This window comes from Pongo pygmaeus, chromosome 6 (genome assembly GCF_028885625.2).
Source record: "Pongo pygmaeus isolate AG05252 chromosome 6, NHGRI_mPonPyg2-v2.0_pri, whole genome shotgun sequence".
NCBI classification, from domain to species: Eukaryota; Metazoa; Chordata; class Mammalia; order Primates; family Hominidae; genus Pongo; species Pongo pygmaeus.
The window spans coordinates 43,288,358-43,306,544 of NC_072379.2; the positions used below are offsets into that span (position 1 = coordinate 43,288,358).

General features: G+C 46.0%; 1 protein-coding gene across 3 annotated transcripts in view; it reads right to left on the reverse strand.

The window, feature by feature from the left end:
• Positions 1-18,187, reverse strand: part of HECW1 (HECT, C2 and WW domain containing E3 ubiquitin protein ligase 1) — a 460,467-nt gene that overhangs the window by 319,418 nt on the left and 122,862 nt on the right. The window contains exon 2 of one of the 3 annotated variants that reach the window (XM_054495637.2): positions 9,219-9,276. The exons of the other annotated variants lie outside the window; for them this stretch is intronic. Within the exon in view, the coding sequence (XP_054351612.1) occupies positions 9,219-9,245 (27 nt within the window). The 5' untranslated portion in view covers positions 9,246-9,276. The remainder of the gene's footprint in view (positions 1-9,218; positions 9,277-18,187) is intronic. 3 annotated transcript variants of the gene reach the window in all.

Below are 18,187 nucleotides of genomic sequence, written 5' to 3' on the forward strand. Positions count from 1 at the left end.
ATCATCATAGTGAGCAACAACTACGTGTAGGCATGTGGCAGGACCCTTCCTTCCCTTCATGCTACCGTTCAATTCTCTCAAAAACTCAAGAGGCTTCTCTGTTACTGTCCTCATTCAAGAAAGGGGGAATGAGAGGCTCCAAGAGGTTGCCAGTGGTTCCCGAAACGGGCTGTGCATCAAAATGACCAGGATTTTTTTTTTTTTTTTAAAGTGCAGATGTTTGAGCCTTGACCAGCTACTGAACCAGGTAAATCCCAAGCAGCTGAAAATCCATGTCCAAGCTCCACAGATGATTTTACTGAGCAGACAGACTTGCAAATGACTGGGCTAAATAACTTCCCCAAGGTTATGCAGCTGGAAGCAAAGTTGAACTCTAACCAAGGTTGGCCACTGGACTCCCGTGTCAGCTCTTAACCACTTTTGTCTTGTTCGATTGGCGGTTAACAGTCTATTTAACAACAACTGTCTTTTATTGACTTTAATTAGTTTTTCCACATTCTACACCTACTGTTAAACTACACTGCAAGACTACTTTTCCCCAGTAACCATTTAGGTGTTTAATAATAAATGACTTAGCTCCCAAGGATCTTTTATAGTCTGGCCAACTGCTAGTGATATTTACCTATAGATGGAGAGTCTAACTATCCATGATGAAGGTTACAAAATGCATGGGTATGACTGTGGGAACTCATAACCAATGATCAAATGACATCTGTACATTGGTGAAGGGAGTTTTTAATGACAGGCTGGGATCAATGTGCCCAGAGGTAGCTGTGAAAGCCTCTGCATGGCTTGGGCCATGGCATAAGCCAGTGTGTTCCCAACTTAAATGTCTGCCTGAATTACCTGGAAATCTTATTAAAGTGCAGATATTAATTCAGCATTTCTGGAGTGGGCTCTGGAGTTTACTTTTCTGAGCTCCCAGGTGATGCTAAAGTTGCCGGTTCTTGTGTATAAGTACACACGGCCCTAAGACAGCTATGAAGAGATCCACTCTCAGCAGAAGAACCACAAGCCCTGGGAGTGAGCATCAGACAACTCCTCACTGACACGGATACTGACTGGGGGCAGAAAGCTGGGGAGGACACTCAGAGGTGAGCTACTGAAAGACCCACATAGCAGGGGAAGGTATTGCCCAGAGAAAAACCTATTATCTATCGTGGAGTAAGGAAGGGTGATGAGTGTAAGTGAAACACTTGTATGTTGAGTAGAGGGCTCGCAGGTGTATGGTTCTGATAGTGATGCACATTTGGAAATATTCTGTATGTTAAGGGAGCGAATTCTAGACCAACATTGGTTGAATCAGTGGAGACAGGAGGAGGATACTGCTGGATGCTGAGATTCTTACAAGTCAAGCCAAGGACCCCGTGGAATGTACCCCCCCAGAGCATTGGGTCCAGCTTGGATGAATGACACCACCTCTTGCGATTGCTGAGTTTCTATGCCTACCTGTCAGGTAATAGCATTCTACTCTGAACAGCCACATGGAAATAAATAAAGTAAACAGTAACTGGAGCAAAATAACATGCGCTTCGGCTAATTCCATTTGGGGAAGAAAGAGTCTGAGAAGGACTCTGTGCGGGGAATTGTATAAGGGAGAAAAGAGGAAATAACCAGAGCATCGGCTGGGTTTTAATCAGGCAGGAGTGTAATGAACCCGTAACTCCAAAAGCATCTTAGCCATTTAGACCTGTGAGTATAATAAGTACAAAGAAACTAGATTTTGTGGCCAGGCATGGTGGCTCACACCTGTAATCTCAGCACTTTGGGAGGCCAAGGTGGGCGGATCACCTGAGGTCAGGAGTTCGAGACCAGCCTGGCCAACATGGTGAAACCCCATCTCTATTAAAAATACAAAAATTAGCTGGGCGTGTTGGCAGGCACTGGTAATCCCAGCTACTCAGGAGGCTGAGGCTGGAGAATTGCTTGAACCTGGGAGGCGGAAGTTGCAGTGAGCCGAGGCCGCGCTATCGCACTCCAGTCTGGGTGATAGAGTGAGACTCCATCTCAAAAAAATAAAAGAAAAAAAGAAAGAAACTAGATTGTGTGCATCCACATTCAGTCCCCTGTCCCACTAGGCTAGGCAAAAGGAATCTGGAATTGCAGAAGGACAGGGCTTGTTCTTCGACAGACAGCTTCTGTGACTTGGCCTGGGACTCTGATAGCTTGGCACCTTCACTGCCCCTTGCAGCCCTCAAGGAGAGGCAAACCTCAATAAAATGACTGGGAGAAAAGCCAGAGGAGGAAGCACCCACAGGGCCCATCCAGTAAGGGGGGTGGGGTCCCTGACACCGGAAGCATTACTGCCCTGGGAGAAGTAATGAATGATTGTAGGGCCAGCAACAAAATAGGCTAAAACACAGCTGCCTTCAGAGGAGGTGAGCTAAGTAGGAGCTGTGAGGATCTGAAGGTCATATGCCCTCTGGCCTAACAGGGCCCTCCTCACTCAGCTCTGTGGCCAAGCAGAGGGTGGGCCCAGGACTGTAGGAGCTTTTGATCTTTTTCAAGAGAAGCTAAGATTCTGAATTTTTACATAAAATTGCCTGTTTTTATTTAAAAAGTCATTAATAAAATCAAACCTAAAAAAACAAAAAACACTGGCAGCCAAATAAAATAAACTTGCAAGGGAGCACGAGTTGGTGACCTCTGGGCTATTTTTTTACGCAAGTTCAGAGAGACAGCATGGGTTTTTAGATTGTACCCAGAGGCAGAGGTACAAGGCAGGGCAGGTACACACAGGATGTTCCTGGTGCTCTCTTCTCCACCTTCCTTCCCCTGTCCTCTCTTCTTAGCACTTCCTAGGGCTTTACATTGTGTTCTACACTTGTGTGGGTTCTTCATTTTCTGACACCCCTCCTCACAGATAGAATAAAACCTCCAGGAGGCCAGAGACCTGTTTGCTAACAGCTGTACCTCTCATTTTTTGACTATATCTGGTACACACTAGGCGCTCAATAAATAGTGGCCCAGTTGAAAAGGAATGACTGGTCCATGCTCCCATCTACAACATCTAAGCCAGGCTGAGCTGGTGTCACGGACCCCCTCATTTCAGGGTCTGTCATCGAATTCAGAATAGTTCATGAGGCTGCTGTGGACCAGAGTGACCCAGCATAATCCCTATCCAGAAATTTTAAGACAAATACAATGCTACCAAATCCACTTTTATTTTGTATTTCTCTGTGTGTGTGTGTGTGTGTGTATGTGTGTGTGCACGCACGTGTGTGTGTGTTTTGGTTAAAAAAAATCTGCAAGAGAGGAAGAAAAATACACATCCATCCGTGGCGTATATTCAGCTGTGATCATGAAAATACTGAGTTATTGTTTGAAATCGTGTAAAGCAAGAACCTGCATTAAGAAAGCATAGCTAAGCAAACAGGCCTGGGACCCATATCTGCTGACATACCGTGCTATCCTGAGGCTGCCGCAGAACATTTGCAAAGCCGTGTTCTCTAAGAATTCTGCACAGTGCAAACAGGCATGAGGGGAAAAAATACTACTAGGGAACTTCTAGTTCTTGCTGAAAAGGAAAATTTTGAGCTCTAAATCTAGCACTACCAAGCAAGAGAGGCATCTGTGGCTGCATATAAAGCTGGTACTCCTTTGCTTGAACAAAATCCCTCAGTATACAGTACTTAAAATAAACAAAGCTCAAAACAGTCAGCTACACACGCATGTTTTTTGGCCACATGCTGCCTGAAGAAAATAGCTATGCAGTGTGCATGCCCTAGTTTAAACCAAGCCTGAATACCGCACAGTCTCATTCCTCTCCCGGTCTCCTTTTCTAGACAGAAATACATTTCCCTTTAATGTACAAGTGAGAAAAAAATATGTTTAAAAGACAGTCCAGGCCCTTGATAAAAGCACTTACTTTGAAAGAACAGGACAGATTACGTATTCAAAACAAGAGCGCCTTCTTAAAGTGCAGGCTCAGAAGTTGTTCAATGGCCAGGACCTTGATTTGTGCTGGCGGCTCTGGTCCTGCTGGGCATGGTTAAGGGCGAGGCTCGCAGCCCGCACGGCGTGGTCCTCCAGGGGTGCTGCGTCAGGCTGACGCTCCGGAACAGTTACTGGGACAGGCTGTGAGCGACTCACCAGGACAGTTTTATTTCTGTGCTGAGCTTCTTGCTGCTTCCTGCTGGGAAAATGTTAGTGGCGGAGTCACACCCAGGTACTGGGCCGCAGCCAAGGCTCCGCAGATGACCCGAGTTCTGATGGAGGTGGGGACGGGCGGCGCCCGGCACCTAGAGGGCAGAGGGCGAGCAGTCCCGGAAGAAGACTCACGCTAGGCGATTGGTCTCCTCACGGAAGCTCCTCGACCCTGCCAAGGGCATGACTCAGCTCACCCAGGGCAGTGCTGGACCACACTATTTATCCCCTAAGGTCCAGGAAAGCCGAGTTCAGGCAGTGACTGGAGAAGAGCTAGAGGAGTGGCAGGGCAGCCCCTAAGTCAGTGGGGTCTAGAGGTCGTGGCCTCACATGCACACAGATTCAGCCCCTTTCTTTTTGGTAGCTATTGCAATAGAGTGGCTTAGGACTCCGACCCTGAAAACTATGAGGAGGGGGAGGGGAAACAGGAGGAGAACGGGGAGAAGGGGGAAGAGGGACAGGAGAAGGAGGAGGAAAAGGAGGAGGAGGAGGAGGAGGAGGGAGAGAAAAGCAGCCAGCCTTACAATGGAGGTTCCAAATCAATAAGTGTAGAGAATTAATGATGTCCTGATTTTCTGTTGGTGTCAGGATGACAAATTGCAGAGTTAGAAGAGAGGCTTCTCATGACTTTGTCAATTTATATCTGCACAACATTATAACCAAAAGCAAGCCAGAGATTAGTGGAAGTTTAGGGAAACTGGCTGTGGTTCTACACCTCTGTCTGCTGATACGTTCTAGACCCAGGATGTGTCTAGATGAAGGATGTGGTGGGGCGGGGTATGGTGTAGGGAACCTCAGGATCGTTTTCAGTTTGGAAGATTTAAGCAAGAACATAAAAGTTCTGGAGGCACAGATTTTCTTTATTGTGTAGAGTTTGGGGTGAAGGAGATTGATGTAACAATGCCCATTCTGTGTCAGGAGAGGGGTGTGCTGTTGGGAGCTCTGGGGCTCCACCTCAGCCCCACGATCTCTGGGTGATCTCTGATAACACACCACCTCTCTGGGCTCCTCTCTCTTTCTTCTTCTTTCTCTCCTCTCCTCGCCTCTCCTCCTCTCCTTTATCTTTCTCTTCCCGCCCTCTCTCCATTGTTTTCCCTCCCTCCCTCCCTTCCTTCCTTCCTCTCTCTCTTCCTCCCTTCTTGCTTGCTTTCTTCTTTCTCTTTCTTTCCTTCCTTCTTCCTTCTTTCCTCTCTCTCTCTCTTTTCTTTCCTTTCCTCCTTCCTTTTTCTTTCTTTTTTTCTCTCTTTCCCTTCCTCCCTCCCTCCCTACTTCCTTCCTTCCTTCCTTCTTCCCTCCCTCCCTCCCTCCCTCTCCCCTTCCGTCCCCCCCCCCCCCTCTCTCTCTCTCTTTCCTTCCATAGCATCTTGCTCTGTTGCCTAGGCTGGAGTGCAATGGCACGATTATAGCCCACTGCAGCCTCTAACTCCTGGGCTCAAGCAATTCTGCCTCAACCACCAGAGTAGCTGCGACTACAGGTGCACTGCCATGCCTGGCTAAAACTTTATTTTTATTAGAGATGGGGTCTCACTATGTTGCCCAGGCTTATATAGACTGGTCTCAAGCTATCCTCCTGCTATCTGCCTCCCAAAGTGCTGGATTACAGGTGTGAGCCACTGTGCCTGGTCTGGGCTTCACTTTTGACATGAGAAGTTGTTATGACCCCTCAAATTTTAGTGCCCTATTCTTCCATGTCCTGCCATCCAGCACATGCCCTAAACAGAAGGAAATCAAATGAACCAAGTTTTCCTGCATATTTCTTCCATTGCCCTCCCTTCATTCCTCTACCTTAAGGCAGTGAATTCCACCAAAGGATCACACCTTGGCATTGTAGTCAAAACAGAGCTAAACTCTGAACAGCCCAGAGGAAATGATTTTCTAGTCTTTGGAGAGTATAGCAGACATGGAGCTGTGCTTCTCTTTTAAGAACAGATTCATTGCCCAGTTGTCAGGATGCTGTCAGCTGACAGCTTCCAGCCACCAACTCCTTCCACTCCACCTATGTATGGAGGGGTACTCAGGCTCTTTTTAGGGTGCCTTGGTCTAACACTAAGCTAGGTGAGAGTGCAAGGGCCTAGCCATTCCCACCCAACAATGGGTCTCTGAACAGGCAGTTTTCGCTCCTGAGAGTCCACTGGGCTGGCAGAGGCTCTGCCAGGCTGCAGCCACCACACAATCTACTTCCTCCCTTTCTCTGTCACAAACGTTAGTTCTCTCTTGCCCTCTTGGGGGACCTAACAGACACAGAGATGCCGATCATTTGCAATGCATGTTTTGTTTTTTCTCCACTGAGGGCCTTTGATAGGCTTCAGAAAGCCATCTTTGGGTGATAAGATACTTGTTTTTGTAGCATAAAGATCTTCAGCACAGATTTCTTTCTCATTCTCTTATTCACAGACGTGGAAAGGCTTAGTTCCCGTCAGGTCTAGCTAGTGTTTCTCAACCAGGAGTGCATACCAGAATCACCTAGAGATCTTTTCAGTGTGCAAGTACACAGGCTTCATGTGCAGAGCTAGACTTGGTGGTTTGCGATGTACCCCTGGTTGAGAACCGGTGGTTATAGCATAAAATTCTTCCTTGTATGAGCCTCTCCCAGAGATGAGCATTCATCCTGCTAAGGATCATTCCAGAAGCTGAAAATACATTAAGTGGTCAATTAAATGATCCCTAGTTTATTTCTTTTCTTTTCTTTTTTAGAGACAAGGTCTTGCTATGTCACCCAGGCTGGAATGCAGTGGTGCCATATTAGCTCACTGTAGCCTGGAACTCCTGGGCTCAAGCAATTCTCCCCATTCAGCCTCTTCAGTAGCTGGGACTACAGGCACACACCACCATGCCCAGCTAATTTTTTTTTATTTTATTTTTCATAGAAATGGGATCTCCCTATGGCTCGGGCTGGTCTCATACTCCTGGCGTCAAGTGATCTTCCTGTCTTAGCCTCCAGAGCTTATTTCCAGGTATTTTCATAAGTCCAGCTAGTAGTGCTGCAGACTCATTTCAGAGCATGATGAATCTTCTTATAAAATATTAGGGGAAGGTGTAGGGAACTTTGAGATTATTTTTAATTTTGAAGATTTACATGAAAGCACAGAAGTTATGGGGCCGTAGATTCCCTTTACTGAGTAAGGTTCAGGGTAAGGAGCTTTGCATTTACCTTCCAGGAAACCTGGAAATAAGGTTGCTGCATCCTGTCCTTTCAGGTTCCCTGTGTCATTGCAGGAGGCTGTACTGATGCTCATGTTTTGTTTCACAAGCTAAGTCCTTGACAGCATCAGCTGGGGTCCCAGTCTTCTCTCTCATGTTACCCAGTGAGAACTCACTCACATAAATGTCAGGGGAGAATACTTGGCCTTCTGTTTCCTGGATCACTGAATAAAATCCCCTATGATGATCTGTGTGCGTATTTGGCTTTGCTGTTTGGTTCCAGGAGTTTTATTTCAAGGCAAAGCTTGTATCTGAAGATGCCATGAGCTGAGATTGTCTAGGACTGAGAAGCCCTAACTTCCCAAGGACACTAGTCCTGGAAAGAAGAAAGAGGGGGCATTCTTCCTGAAAGTGAAATGCACTCAGAAAGAACTGATTGGTATTTAAAAACTACTTCTCACTCTATCTTTAAAGCCAAAGAGAAAACATCGAAGTCCAAGGGGAATGCAGACAGACTGAATGCTATGGAAACTTTCTCTTAGCAAAAGTTACGCCTTCCCCAAAGGATGGCTGGAGGGTGGAGTAAGCTGAGTGAACTGGGGAAATCAAGGCTTTGCTGAGCTCTGAGTTGTGCAAATGGTACAGAGAAAGTGGCTCCTGAGCGCACACCAAGCTGGGATACTCAAGGAGATAAAGGGGAATTTAAGTGACTGTGCTGAGACTGTTCCTGGATGTTTGGCAGCACAGGATTAAGTATTAATTTAATGCTTCCTGAATCCAACACATGCTATGCTCATTCTTTAAGTGCATTAGGCAGCACTTGTGAATTAAGAGGCTGCCCTCTGCATGAGTAGCCAGCAGGGCCCTGTGGCAGAGGAGAAGCTGCCTCTGCATGTGAGTGTGGCCTCATCCTCCCCTCTGCTGACGCGTACCAAGGCACACACTAAACATCTCAGGGCGTCCCTCTCCTTCTTGCAGGGTTATTTCAAGGATTAGCTGAATATGCATGTGGATATGCTTAATAAATTTGCAAAGTGCTATGCAAATGTGGGCTTTTATTTCTTTTTTAGAGAAAAGCCTCACATCAGGATTGGCTGAGTATTACCCGAGCAGCACAGGGCCCAGTGGATGGACTCCAGCTCGGACAGGCAGACCTCAGTTGGAATCAATGCTCCTCATTTACCTACTGGGAGACTTCAGAGCAGCCACTCAACCCTCTATGACCCAGTTCCCTCATACATCAAATGGGGACAATGATCATACCTACCTCTCAAGAGAGGAGCTCATTCGGCACAATGAGGGGAGCTCATTCGGCACAAACCATGATGCATGGTGCCCAGTAAATGTGAGCTGTGATGACTGTAAACCTGGGCTGTCACCAAAAGTAAAACCATGACACAGAGGAAGGAGCCTCAGCAGGAAGTCTTGGGGAGCTGGTGGAAAGTACTTCCAGGGAAAGCCACCCTGCCGCAAGGGCCCATCCTAATGAGCCATCAGCCTCCCAGAGGATGGCCTGGCTCTGAGTCAGGAGGAGAAGCCATTGCTCTTGTCTCAAGGCCTATTTCTGTCTGTCCATATCAACTGTACAGCAATTACCCATAGACAGCGGAGCTCTCAGCTGTAATTCTGGAAGTAGCATCATAGAGTGTTTCCAGGTACAAATTCACTTGCAACAACTGTACGTTCACATCACACAAGGAGGACTCGACATGCAAAAACATCATCTCAAAATGGAGCACAGTCGAATTCTGGGGTGGATGCAGGTGGTGGGGAGGGAGGGTGATGGATCTCAAATGTCCAGCCACACTTGAGATAATTCCTGGGCTGGGCAACCGCAATGGCCCTGGGCTGAGGCACATTCCATTATGAGTGGAGTGGGTTTATAATGGAATGACATGGATGGTTTCTTATAATCAGAAAAGCACACTGACCTTCACACTACACAGGTGCAGCAGCATAATGACCCACCACGTGTACGCGCATCAATTCCTGGGGAAAAGTCCAACGAGGTTAACTTAGCGTGTATCCCAAGCAAACAAAATCAGCAACATTACCCACACAAACAACATTGTTCCCCCCACCCCTGCCAAGATACCTGGCCTGGGCAACCGACGTGCAAAAGGAAAAATCACACAAGGACCACACTCATTTTGATAAAGTGGATAAAAAGTTGCAAGCAACATTATTCTGTACCATAAGTAATTTGATTTGATTTTAAATTTTAATTTAAGGAATGAGACTTACGAGCCTAGAATTTTTTTTCTTTTTCAAGAAACAAGGATTTGGTGTGGGTGTTTGTGGGGAAAGAGAAGTTCTGCTCTCCCAGCCGTCTGAGAAGGCCAGCTAAAAGCATCCTCACATATGATCCACTCCTGAAGCTCCCTCAACCACAAAGGAAGGGGAATCTACAGTTAAACTGCTGAAAATTCACTGCCTGTTTCAGTGCCCTTACTCCCTCAGGCATTTACTCAGATGGGAAAGACTCAAGAAGTGCCGTCCCCTTCCACTTGTTGTCCTGCGGAGTGACTGTCACCACAATAAACTTGGCATCATTGGTCTCATCATTGGCACTTTAGAGCCACCATGTCCAAAATTAGCATACAGGACTTGAGCAGAGATGCCAGGCATGGGAAAGTTGCTGACGGCATCATCCATCAGGGCCCTCTTAATCCAGGTATTGTTTTGGTTAATGAGTCTTTATTCTGATTTTATAACCTCATCTTCCTTTGGAGTTACAGTCACCATGAAAATAATCAATATGTCCTGATTCCAAAAAAAAGCAGTCTATGATGTCAGCATTCCCAAACCCCGATGAAACCTGAAGCTTTGCTGACAAATGAATTCATGTAAGAAACGAGTAGCAAGCTTGCATTCTGGGTGCAGAGATTATGTTCTCAACCCTGGTCCAAGCAGATCTGAATAGAAGACGGAGAGAATTCAACATCTATGTACTGAGATCCTGCTCTGTGTCCAACGCCCTGGTGGACGCTACTGGACTTCTCAGTGGTGACTCACACTGTGCAGCACCCTTGCTCCTTCCCACTCCCTGCCACAGCCACTGGCTTTCTGGATGGTTCTCAGGCTGCCCCAGCTCTGCCCCATCTGCAGGCTCCCCTGCACTGCCTTCCCCCTTGGAGAAGGGCCAACTAGGAAAAGACGCAAGAGGGAACACACTAGGGCCATGTCCCTGCCTCTGGCCTTAGTTACCATGTGAACATTGCCAACTCTTCAATTTCTGTGATAGGTCAGAGCACTCATCTGATGTCCAAACCCAGTCCCCATCCACTGAAGCTTTGCGCAGCCACCGAAGCATCGTGCAAGAAAAACTCAGGATCTTTATTCCTATGCCCAAGCTTCCCTTAAAAGTCCAGTCTTAGTCATGGTTCCTCCGCCACTTAGAGCTCCCTGTCAGGAACTTGGACAGCGTTCTTTCTCCAGCCCTCTTTCTTCATCCTTTTTGTGCAACCAAGCACTGAGTTCATCTGCTCCTACCTCTTAACGGTTCTAGAATTCATCTGCTTCTCACCATTTCTGCCTCCTCCAGCATGGTCCAAACCTCCCTCTCCCACTCAACTCCCATGGAGCCTAATCGGCCTCCTGGTCTGCACCTTTGCTCTTAATACAGTCTCCACAATGGACAGAACACTTTATTGAAAAAGGAAACCTGATGTCGTCCTTCCTTGTTTTAGTGGCTTCACACTTCCTTTAGGCTAAAGCTCTAAATACCAGTTTGAGACTTACTTTATACAAACATGCAAAGTGGATCTGGCTCTCCCTCCTCCCCGGCCTCACTGCTGCCTCACTCCTCCTGACCTGTGACACTCTGGCCACTTGGGAATCCTACAGTCTCCAGAGGCACTTATTTCCCCCTTCCTTGGAGATGCCAGTGTGCTGTCCCTGCTGCCTGACCTGAGCTGCCCTCAGCCCTTCTTCCTCCACACCCCCCACTCCTTGGCGTCCCCTGTACTTCCCCTTCCCCCATGACAGAGGCCTGGGAATAGTACCCTGTAGTTAGTATTTTTTGACAGTTTTAAAAATAATTCTAATGAACTGTTTATGTATGTATTTGTTTAATGTCTATCTTGCAAAACTGACTCAGAATTCTCTGGGAGCTAGGGCTGCCATCCTCAGCACTTAGCACAGAGCCTGGTACAGGGTGTGCTCACTGTCCTAAGCCAAATATTGATCCAATTAATTAAACACACACACACATACATTAGGAGAGTAAAAAGAAGAGGAAAAAAGACCACTCAAATGGGCTGTTTAGACATTATCTATTTAGCACTTAGCACTGGGGATACTGGTGTATTTCACTTGACAGTTTACTGTAAATTATCTCTTTACAGTTTACTAATTGTTTAACTGCAAAGCTCGACTCTGGAAATAAAAAAGGAATGAGAGCAGAAGTGGAGACTTTATAAAGAAAGTGAATGGGGATCAAAAAGGATCCAGCTCCAGCTCCTGGAAGCTTACCCCACCCCACCAAAGAGAACCTGGATGGAACCCTCGTCCATCAGGAATAAACTGGAGCCCAAGGAAATGAAGGAATCAAATGGGGACCAAGTGACCTGTCCACACAAAAGCCATCTGATGAGTACTTCTACTCCCTGCTCGCAGCCCACCTTCAGCTACACAGATTTGCACGGCCCCTTGCTTCTGCCATATGGGATCCAGCCTGACAGCAGCGAATGAGTGCACAGATTTCAAGTAGAGGAAATCCCCAGGAAATGGCAAGGGACAGTATTAGGAATCAACAAAGTACTACTTTAAAATAACCTTAGATTAGATGATTCTTCCTTCAAAGGCACAACTGGTTTATACACAGCTATACACAGCCAGTTCCTCTGTTGCACTCAAGTGGCCATGACCCTCAGGAAAATCCTCTAGGAGTGCTCGGCACAGGACAGCAGGAAGTCATGTGGGGAGGGTCCCTCTGCAGACCGTTGCGGCACAGCAACAGGAGAGCAGGGCGGTGTTGGAGGCCCAGCCCTGCCTGAGGCCGCTTCTCCATAGGTCCTGGCTGCCGCACCCTGTTCATGCCCTGCAAACCCCTGGGACCTCTCTAGAGCCCTGTGAATCAACCATCCGACAGGGCCTGTCACTACTCATCAACGCTGACTGGCAGTGACACCACCTCCGAGGCCTGATGCTCTGCCACAGCTGCTAGGTCACCTGAGTAGAGTTAGGATTATTAAAAATCAAATGAACCAAGCAGGATGTTTCTCCTGGGCAAATATTGATCTGTCCCTACCCAAATGAACTAAGATTAAAAACCAAATATTAGAAAGCACATTACCCTTCAGAACATACTGTGATTTATCATAGGCTAAAACAAATTGTTTCATTGTTTTGCTTCCCTCGTCTTTCATTCGGTCTGTCGTCTGATAAGTGGAGGATTTTTTGAGGACGAGGTCAAGATCATTCATGGGTGGAATACATAAAAGCTAGCAATATAAAAGATGACATTTATTTATTTATTATTACTTTATTTGAGACGGAGTCTTGCTCTGTCGCCCAGGCTGGAGTGTAGTGGCCGGATCTCGGCTCACTGCAAGCTCTGCCTCCCGGGTTCACGCCATTTTCTTGCCTTAGCCTCCTGAGTAGCTGGGACTACAAGCGCCCACCACCGCTAACTTTTTGTATTTTTAGTAGAGATGGGGTTTCACCGTGTTAGCCAGGATGATCTCGATCTCCTGACCTCGTGATTCGCTCGCCTCGGCCTCCCAAAGTGCTGGGATTACAGGCGTGAGCCACTGTGCCTGGCAAAAGATGACATTTTAAAAAAACTTTTTTTCCTAATTATAGAAACAAAGTACATTTGCTTTTGAAAAGCCAAGTCATACAGACGACAAACAATATGATGAAAGGTCACTCAGAACCCCACCCTAGAAGAAAGCCAGAAGTCCTTGTTCGGGTAAGGTTCTCTTTTTTATGGGGTAGTTTGTGGGAAGCCCAGCCAGTGTGCCCCCTTCTGGGAGGGTCGTGTCCCTACAGGTCTGGGGCTGTAAGAGCGCATCACAGCTAAGAAGCCCTGGAGTGGCTGATCCTCAAAGGGGGCTTGTGATATTTAAAAATAATTTACACTTATTTTAAGTGGGTGTATCTGACATCCCCAGAAATCTGGTCAGCTGGGGCAATTGCCCCTCACAAAAGACTATCATTGTGACTATCAATTATTTTAAGTTGTCCTAAGTATGGACAATTGGCATTTAGGATTTGTTGAGTTCCAACAGGAGGTGCCAAGCTGTAGAGATATTTAAAGACATACAATTCCTATTTCAGTGACCCCAAACCCCTCAAGGAAATTTACGGCCCTCCTCTTCTATCTTTGCCCTCTAGGGCAAAGACCCTAGCACAGTGTGAGCCATCTAATAACTATTTGCCAACAGACCAACCAACCTGGTACATGAAGGAAGGAAAACCTGTGTGTGCATTCCCATATATGTGGTTAATTCCTGAAACGTCACACTAGACACCCTTGCAAAGACAAAGTAAGACTCAGTTGCACATATTTTGAAGGGGATTTTTAAAACTTTCTTCTCCTTAGAGACCAGAAAATTACATTTGCTAATTTAATAAAACTATTCTTTGTTGCAAGAGCCCAAGAGGTGGGATGAAGAGTTTCACTAGATTGTCTCCCTTTTGGCTGATGACGCAGCAAGTATTCATCAGCCATCAGCCATCAGCCAGACTGGATAGCAGGCCAAAAAAGTGGCCGTCTGGTCTCACGTTGGAAGTTCTGTTTTAAACTTTGTGACCTTGATTCCATCAGCATGAGTTGGGCTCTGACTGACTTTGTTTTGTCCCAATCTATTTTCTTTCAGTCCCTTGTTTTGATCCAACATCAATTTTCAGGAGATATAAAATTTACTGTTATATAACATTATGGTGTTATTGTCACTGAATTCATTTTCCTGGGAGGAGGTCTCTTTATGATCCAATACCTAATAGCATCATTTCCTGTCAGCAATGACTTACAATGCCTTCCAAATTCCCAGGCCCCTCCTCTATGACAGAAAAACCCTCTTACATTAGAGGGAAAAAAAGGATTTGACAAATAGTCCAGGCTTTACTTGAAGAGCATGAACTTAGTGGTATAGCCAGTGGGCTATTCCTTTTTAAAGATATTTATTTTACTCATATATTTTTCATTTTCATTCATTCATACATTTTTTCACTTCTGTAGCATATCCATATGGCTAAACAATGACACACAGGGAGAACATAAAGATGGCTTCACTTTAAACTTCCACGTTCCCTAACTTCCCATTTGACACTTTCTTCCCAACCTGAGGGAGCCATCCTTGTTTGTAGATAGACTGGTCCAAAGATCCAGTTTGTCCCTAGAGGAACAGTTCTAACTCCATAACCAGGCAACATAAATATGACCACCTGTGGGTGTGGCCACCTCCTCCCCAGGCCTTACTCCTCAGACTCCAATTCTGAGTACCAAAGGGAAAAGTCACATGAGAAGTCAAGCTGGGTCCTGGAGCCAAGGTGGTAAGAACAGGGATGGGGACAGCTTCTGGCCGGCACCCACTGTGGTGCCAGCGTCATGTCCATGAGCTGGGACCCCTCCCCACCAGTGCTATCCCTCCCAATGCAGCGCTTTATTGCTGCTCAGCCCAGAGCTGTTTGCTTTCTTCCCTAACCTTCATGTTTCATCTGAGGCACATCTGTGATGGGCAAACACATGTAATAGAACTCCATCCTTGAATAACTCCACAACAGAGCTGTCTTCTAAGAATAATAGCTAATCCTAGGGTATTTTCATTAAAAACAGATTTCAGTGACAGACTATCAAAACATTTTCCTTTTACAAAAAGCAATATGATGGGGCAGAATTATGCAACGGATACAGGCTTCACTCTGCCCTGAGCAACCAAGGGCCCTCTCCCATTGGCTTCAGTATCTCATTTAACTTTCCCGTCATGGATATGCAAGCAGACTAAGTCCTACTCAGCGCTTTTGCAGGCTCCAAGTGGGGGGAAATAAAAAAGTCTGGTGAATTGCATTTCTGCCTCTATTTTCAAAATCTGTCACCAGTTATCCTTGAGGGGTGGTTTGCTTGTGTTCTTAGGGAGTTGGAGAGGTATTATCTAGCAAAGCAGGCTCAGAGTCACCCAACATGCATTGACTGTCTCCCATATAGCTGGCATTGTTTTGGGAGCTGCAGATACGGGGGTAAATGCTCATCTCTAGTATTGATGTGATTTCCTATGTGCCAGGCACTGTTTTGAGTGCTTTACACATATTAACCCATTTGATCCTCACAATAATCTAGCGAGGCAGTTGCTATAACTGTCTACACTTTACAGAGGAGGAAACTGAGGCATGGAGAGTCACTGTAATATGCCCAATGTCATGCAAGTAGTAAGGAGCAGAAAAGCAGATTCAGAGCCAGGCACCTGGCTCCAGAGTGCCAATGCTCAGTGGCCCACCCTGCAAAGACTAGTGTGGTCCCTGCCCTTCAGGAGGGGAGACACACTGAACAGATGAGCTGAACACACAACAAGATGTTAGAGCATTCCATTTAAGAGCCGAGGAGGGCTCCAGGCAGGTCTTCTCCAGTGATTTACATTTTATTTTGGTCAGAAATACCTTTAAGACACTGGCAGCAATGTCCCTTCTCCCCAGAACCTCTGAAGCCCCAGCTTCCATTAGGCAAACAGTCACACTTTACCTACCTACCTACCTACCTACTTCTTTCCTTCCTTCCTTCCTTCCTTCCTTTTTCTTTCTTTCCTCCCTCCCATCCCTGCTTCCTTCCTCCCTTCCTCCCTTCCTCCCTCCTTCTCTTCCCTAGTTTTCACTTTACCTTTATAGTCTCTTCTTTCTGAAATGTATCACTGGGTATAGTTAGTTTTTTTGTTTCATTTACTATTGTGAAAGGAAAATAAATCTTGGGACCCCCAAATCACTAACCCAAGGGAAAAGTCAATCTGGCAACTATCGCAGGCAAACCTGCTTTCCATTTTATTTCTAAATAAGGCAGCTATAAAGATTTTTAAAAAGCTACATACCTCCCTCATAATGTGCCCACAAGGAAATTTGTTGTGGGCCTCATGATCTTTACCCTAAAATAGTTCTGTTGAATTTCACCCTGGCAATGTGAATTGATAGCTGATCTTCACAGCTCACCTGAGACAAATGCATATTTGATTGCTTCCTCTGCCCTATTGTTTATGTAAAAATGCAGATTCACTGAGCCAGACTACATTGAGTATTCAGCAAAAGGCTGATCAAGGACTCAAAAGAATGCAATCTTCTGTCTCTTATCTATCTACCTACGACCTAGAAGTTTCTGCTTCAAGTTTTCCCACCTTTCCGGACCAAACCAATGTATATCTTATACCTATTGATTGACATCTCATGTCTCCCTAAAATGTACAAAAGCAAGCTGTACTCCAACCACCTTGGGCCTCAGGACCTCCTGACACCGTCAGGAGTAAGCCTTAACCTTGCCAAAAGAAACTTTCTAAAGTGATTGAGACCTGTCTCAGACACTTTGAATTCACTCTTTCATTTTAGCTTTTCTCCCCATGAATGGTTTTCCAAATCACTTAATAATTTTAGTACTTACTTAAATAATGAAATAGATTAAGTAATCACTTAATATATCATAATATATGAAATTTCTTATTAACTTGTGTCTATTTCAGGACTTTACTCCTATTGCTGTTTCTATTCATATGCCCACCCATGAAGATTAGTGTTTGCATGTGTGCATATACATGGACTAGCACATATAAACATATTTACTGTATATTTATTATATATATCACATTGGGTAGCAGAGGTACCTCCTTCATTAATTTTAATTTCTCATTTCTATAAAAGAGACGGAGTCTCGCTATGTTGCCCAGGCTGTTCTCAAACTCCTGGGCTCAAGTGATCCGCCCCTCTTGGCATCCCAAAGTGCTGGGATTACTGGTGTGAACCACCGTGCCCGGCCCTTCATTGATTTTTGAAATAAGTTCTCTTAGGTGTGCTTGCATTTTTGTCCATCTAGAATCCAGAGAGCTGGTTACTGTGGGCCCAGGGGAGTGTGCTGGGTGTGTAGGAGAATGCCACCCACACCCATGACCACACTCAGGACTCCCCACCAAGATGCCAGTAGAGCCCAACACTGAGACCCATTGGCCATCCTCCAGAACATAAAGACTCATGTATCTTGTTAGTGGGGTTAAATTAAACTAATAAATGTATATGGGAAAGTTTTGCACATTAAGTTATCCCATCCAGGAGCACCATGTCTCTGTACGGATTAAATTCCTTTTGATTTTTTAAATGAATCTTCATAGATTTCCTCATGTAGCTCACACAAAGTCCTAGCTGCTTGGTAGTCCATGTTTTCCTTTTTTCTTGAGTTCAAAAGGTTTTCTGAAATTATCATAGGCTTGGGCCAAGGATGCCTCTCTTATTCTGCATTTTTAAAGAATAATAGTCCCTTATTCCCTTCTGTTGTCTTTTATCAGCCTAGTATTTGTTCCCAAGTATTATCTTTAAACACTTTTCCTGGTCTGAAGTGCAGGCTGGGAGGGCAGAGGTCCCCCATCAAGGAGGGCCAAACCTCCTCCTGCTGTGGCCACTCCTCAGAGCAGGGGTTACTCTCTGTGGATTTCACCCCAAGTAAGGTGCTGGGTGTGGGGGCCAGGGGACTCCACTTCTTCCTGCAGGGTCCCCAGGAACAGAGCTCTGGGCTCCTTTGGATATGGCTCTGCCAGTTCCAGGGGAGGCTCTCCTGACCTGGCCAGCCCCAGGTGTGCTCTGGCTGGCTTCCAAGGGACTAGTGCCATCAAGACTTGGGTCTGGACCACGGGTCTGGCAGGGGATTGGCTGGATTTGCTGGCGATTCACTATTGTGAGGCAACGAGATAGGGAGGAGACGCCTGGACAG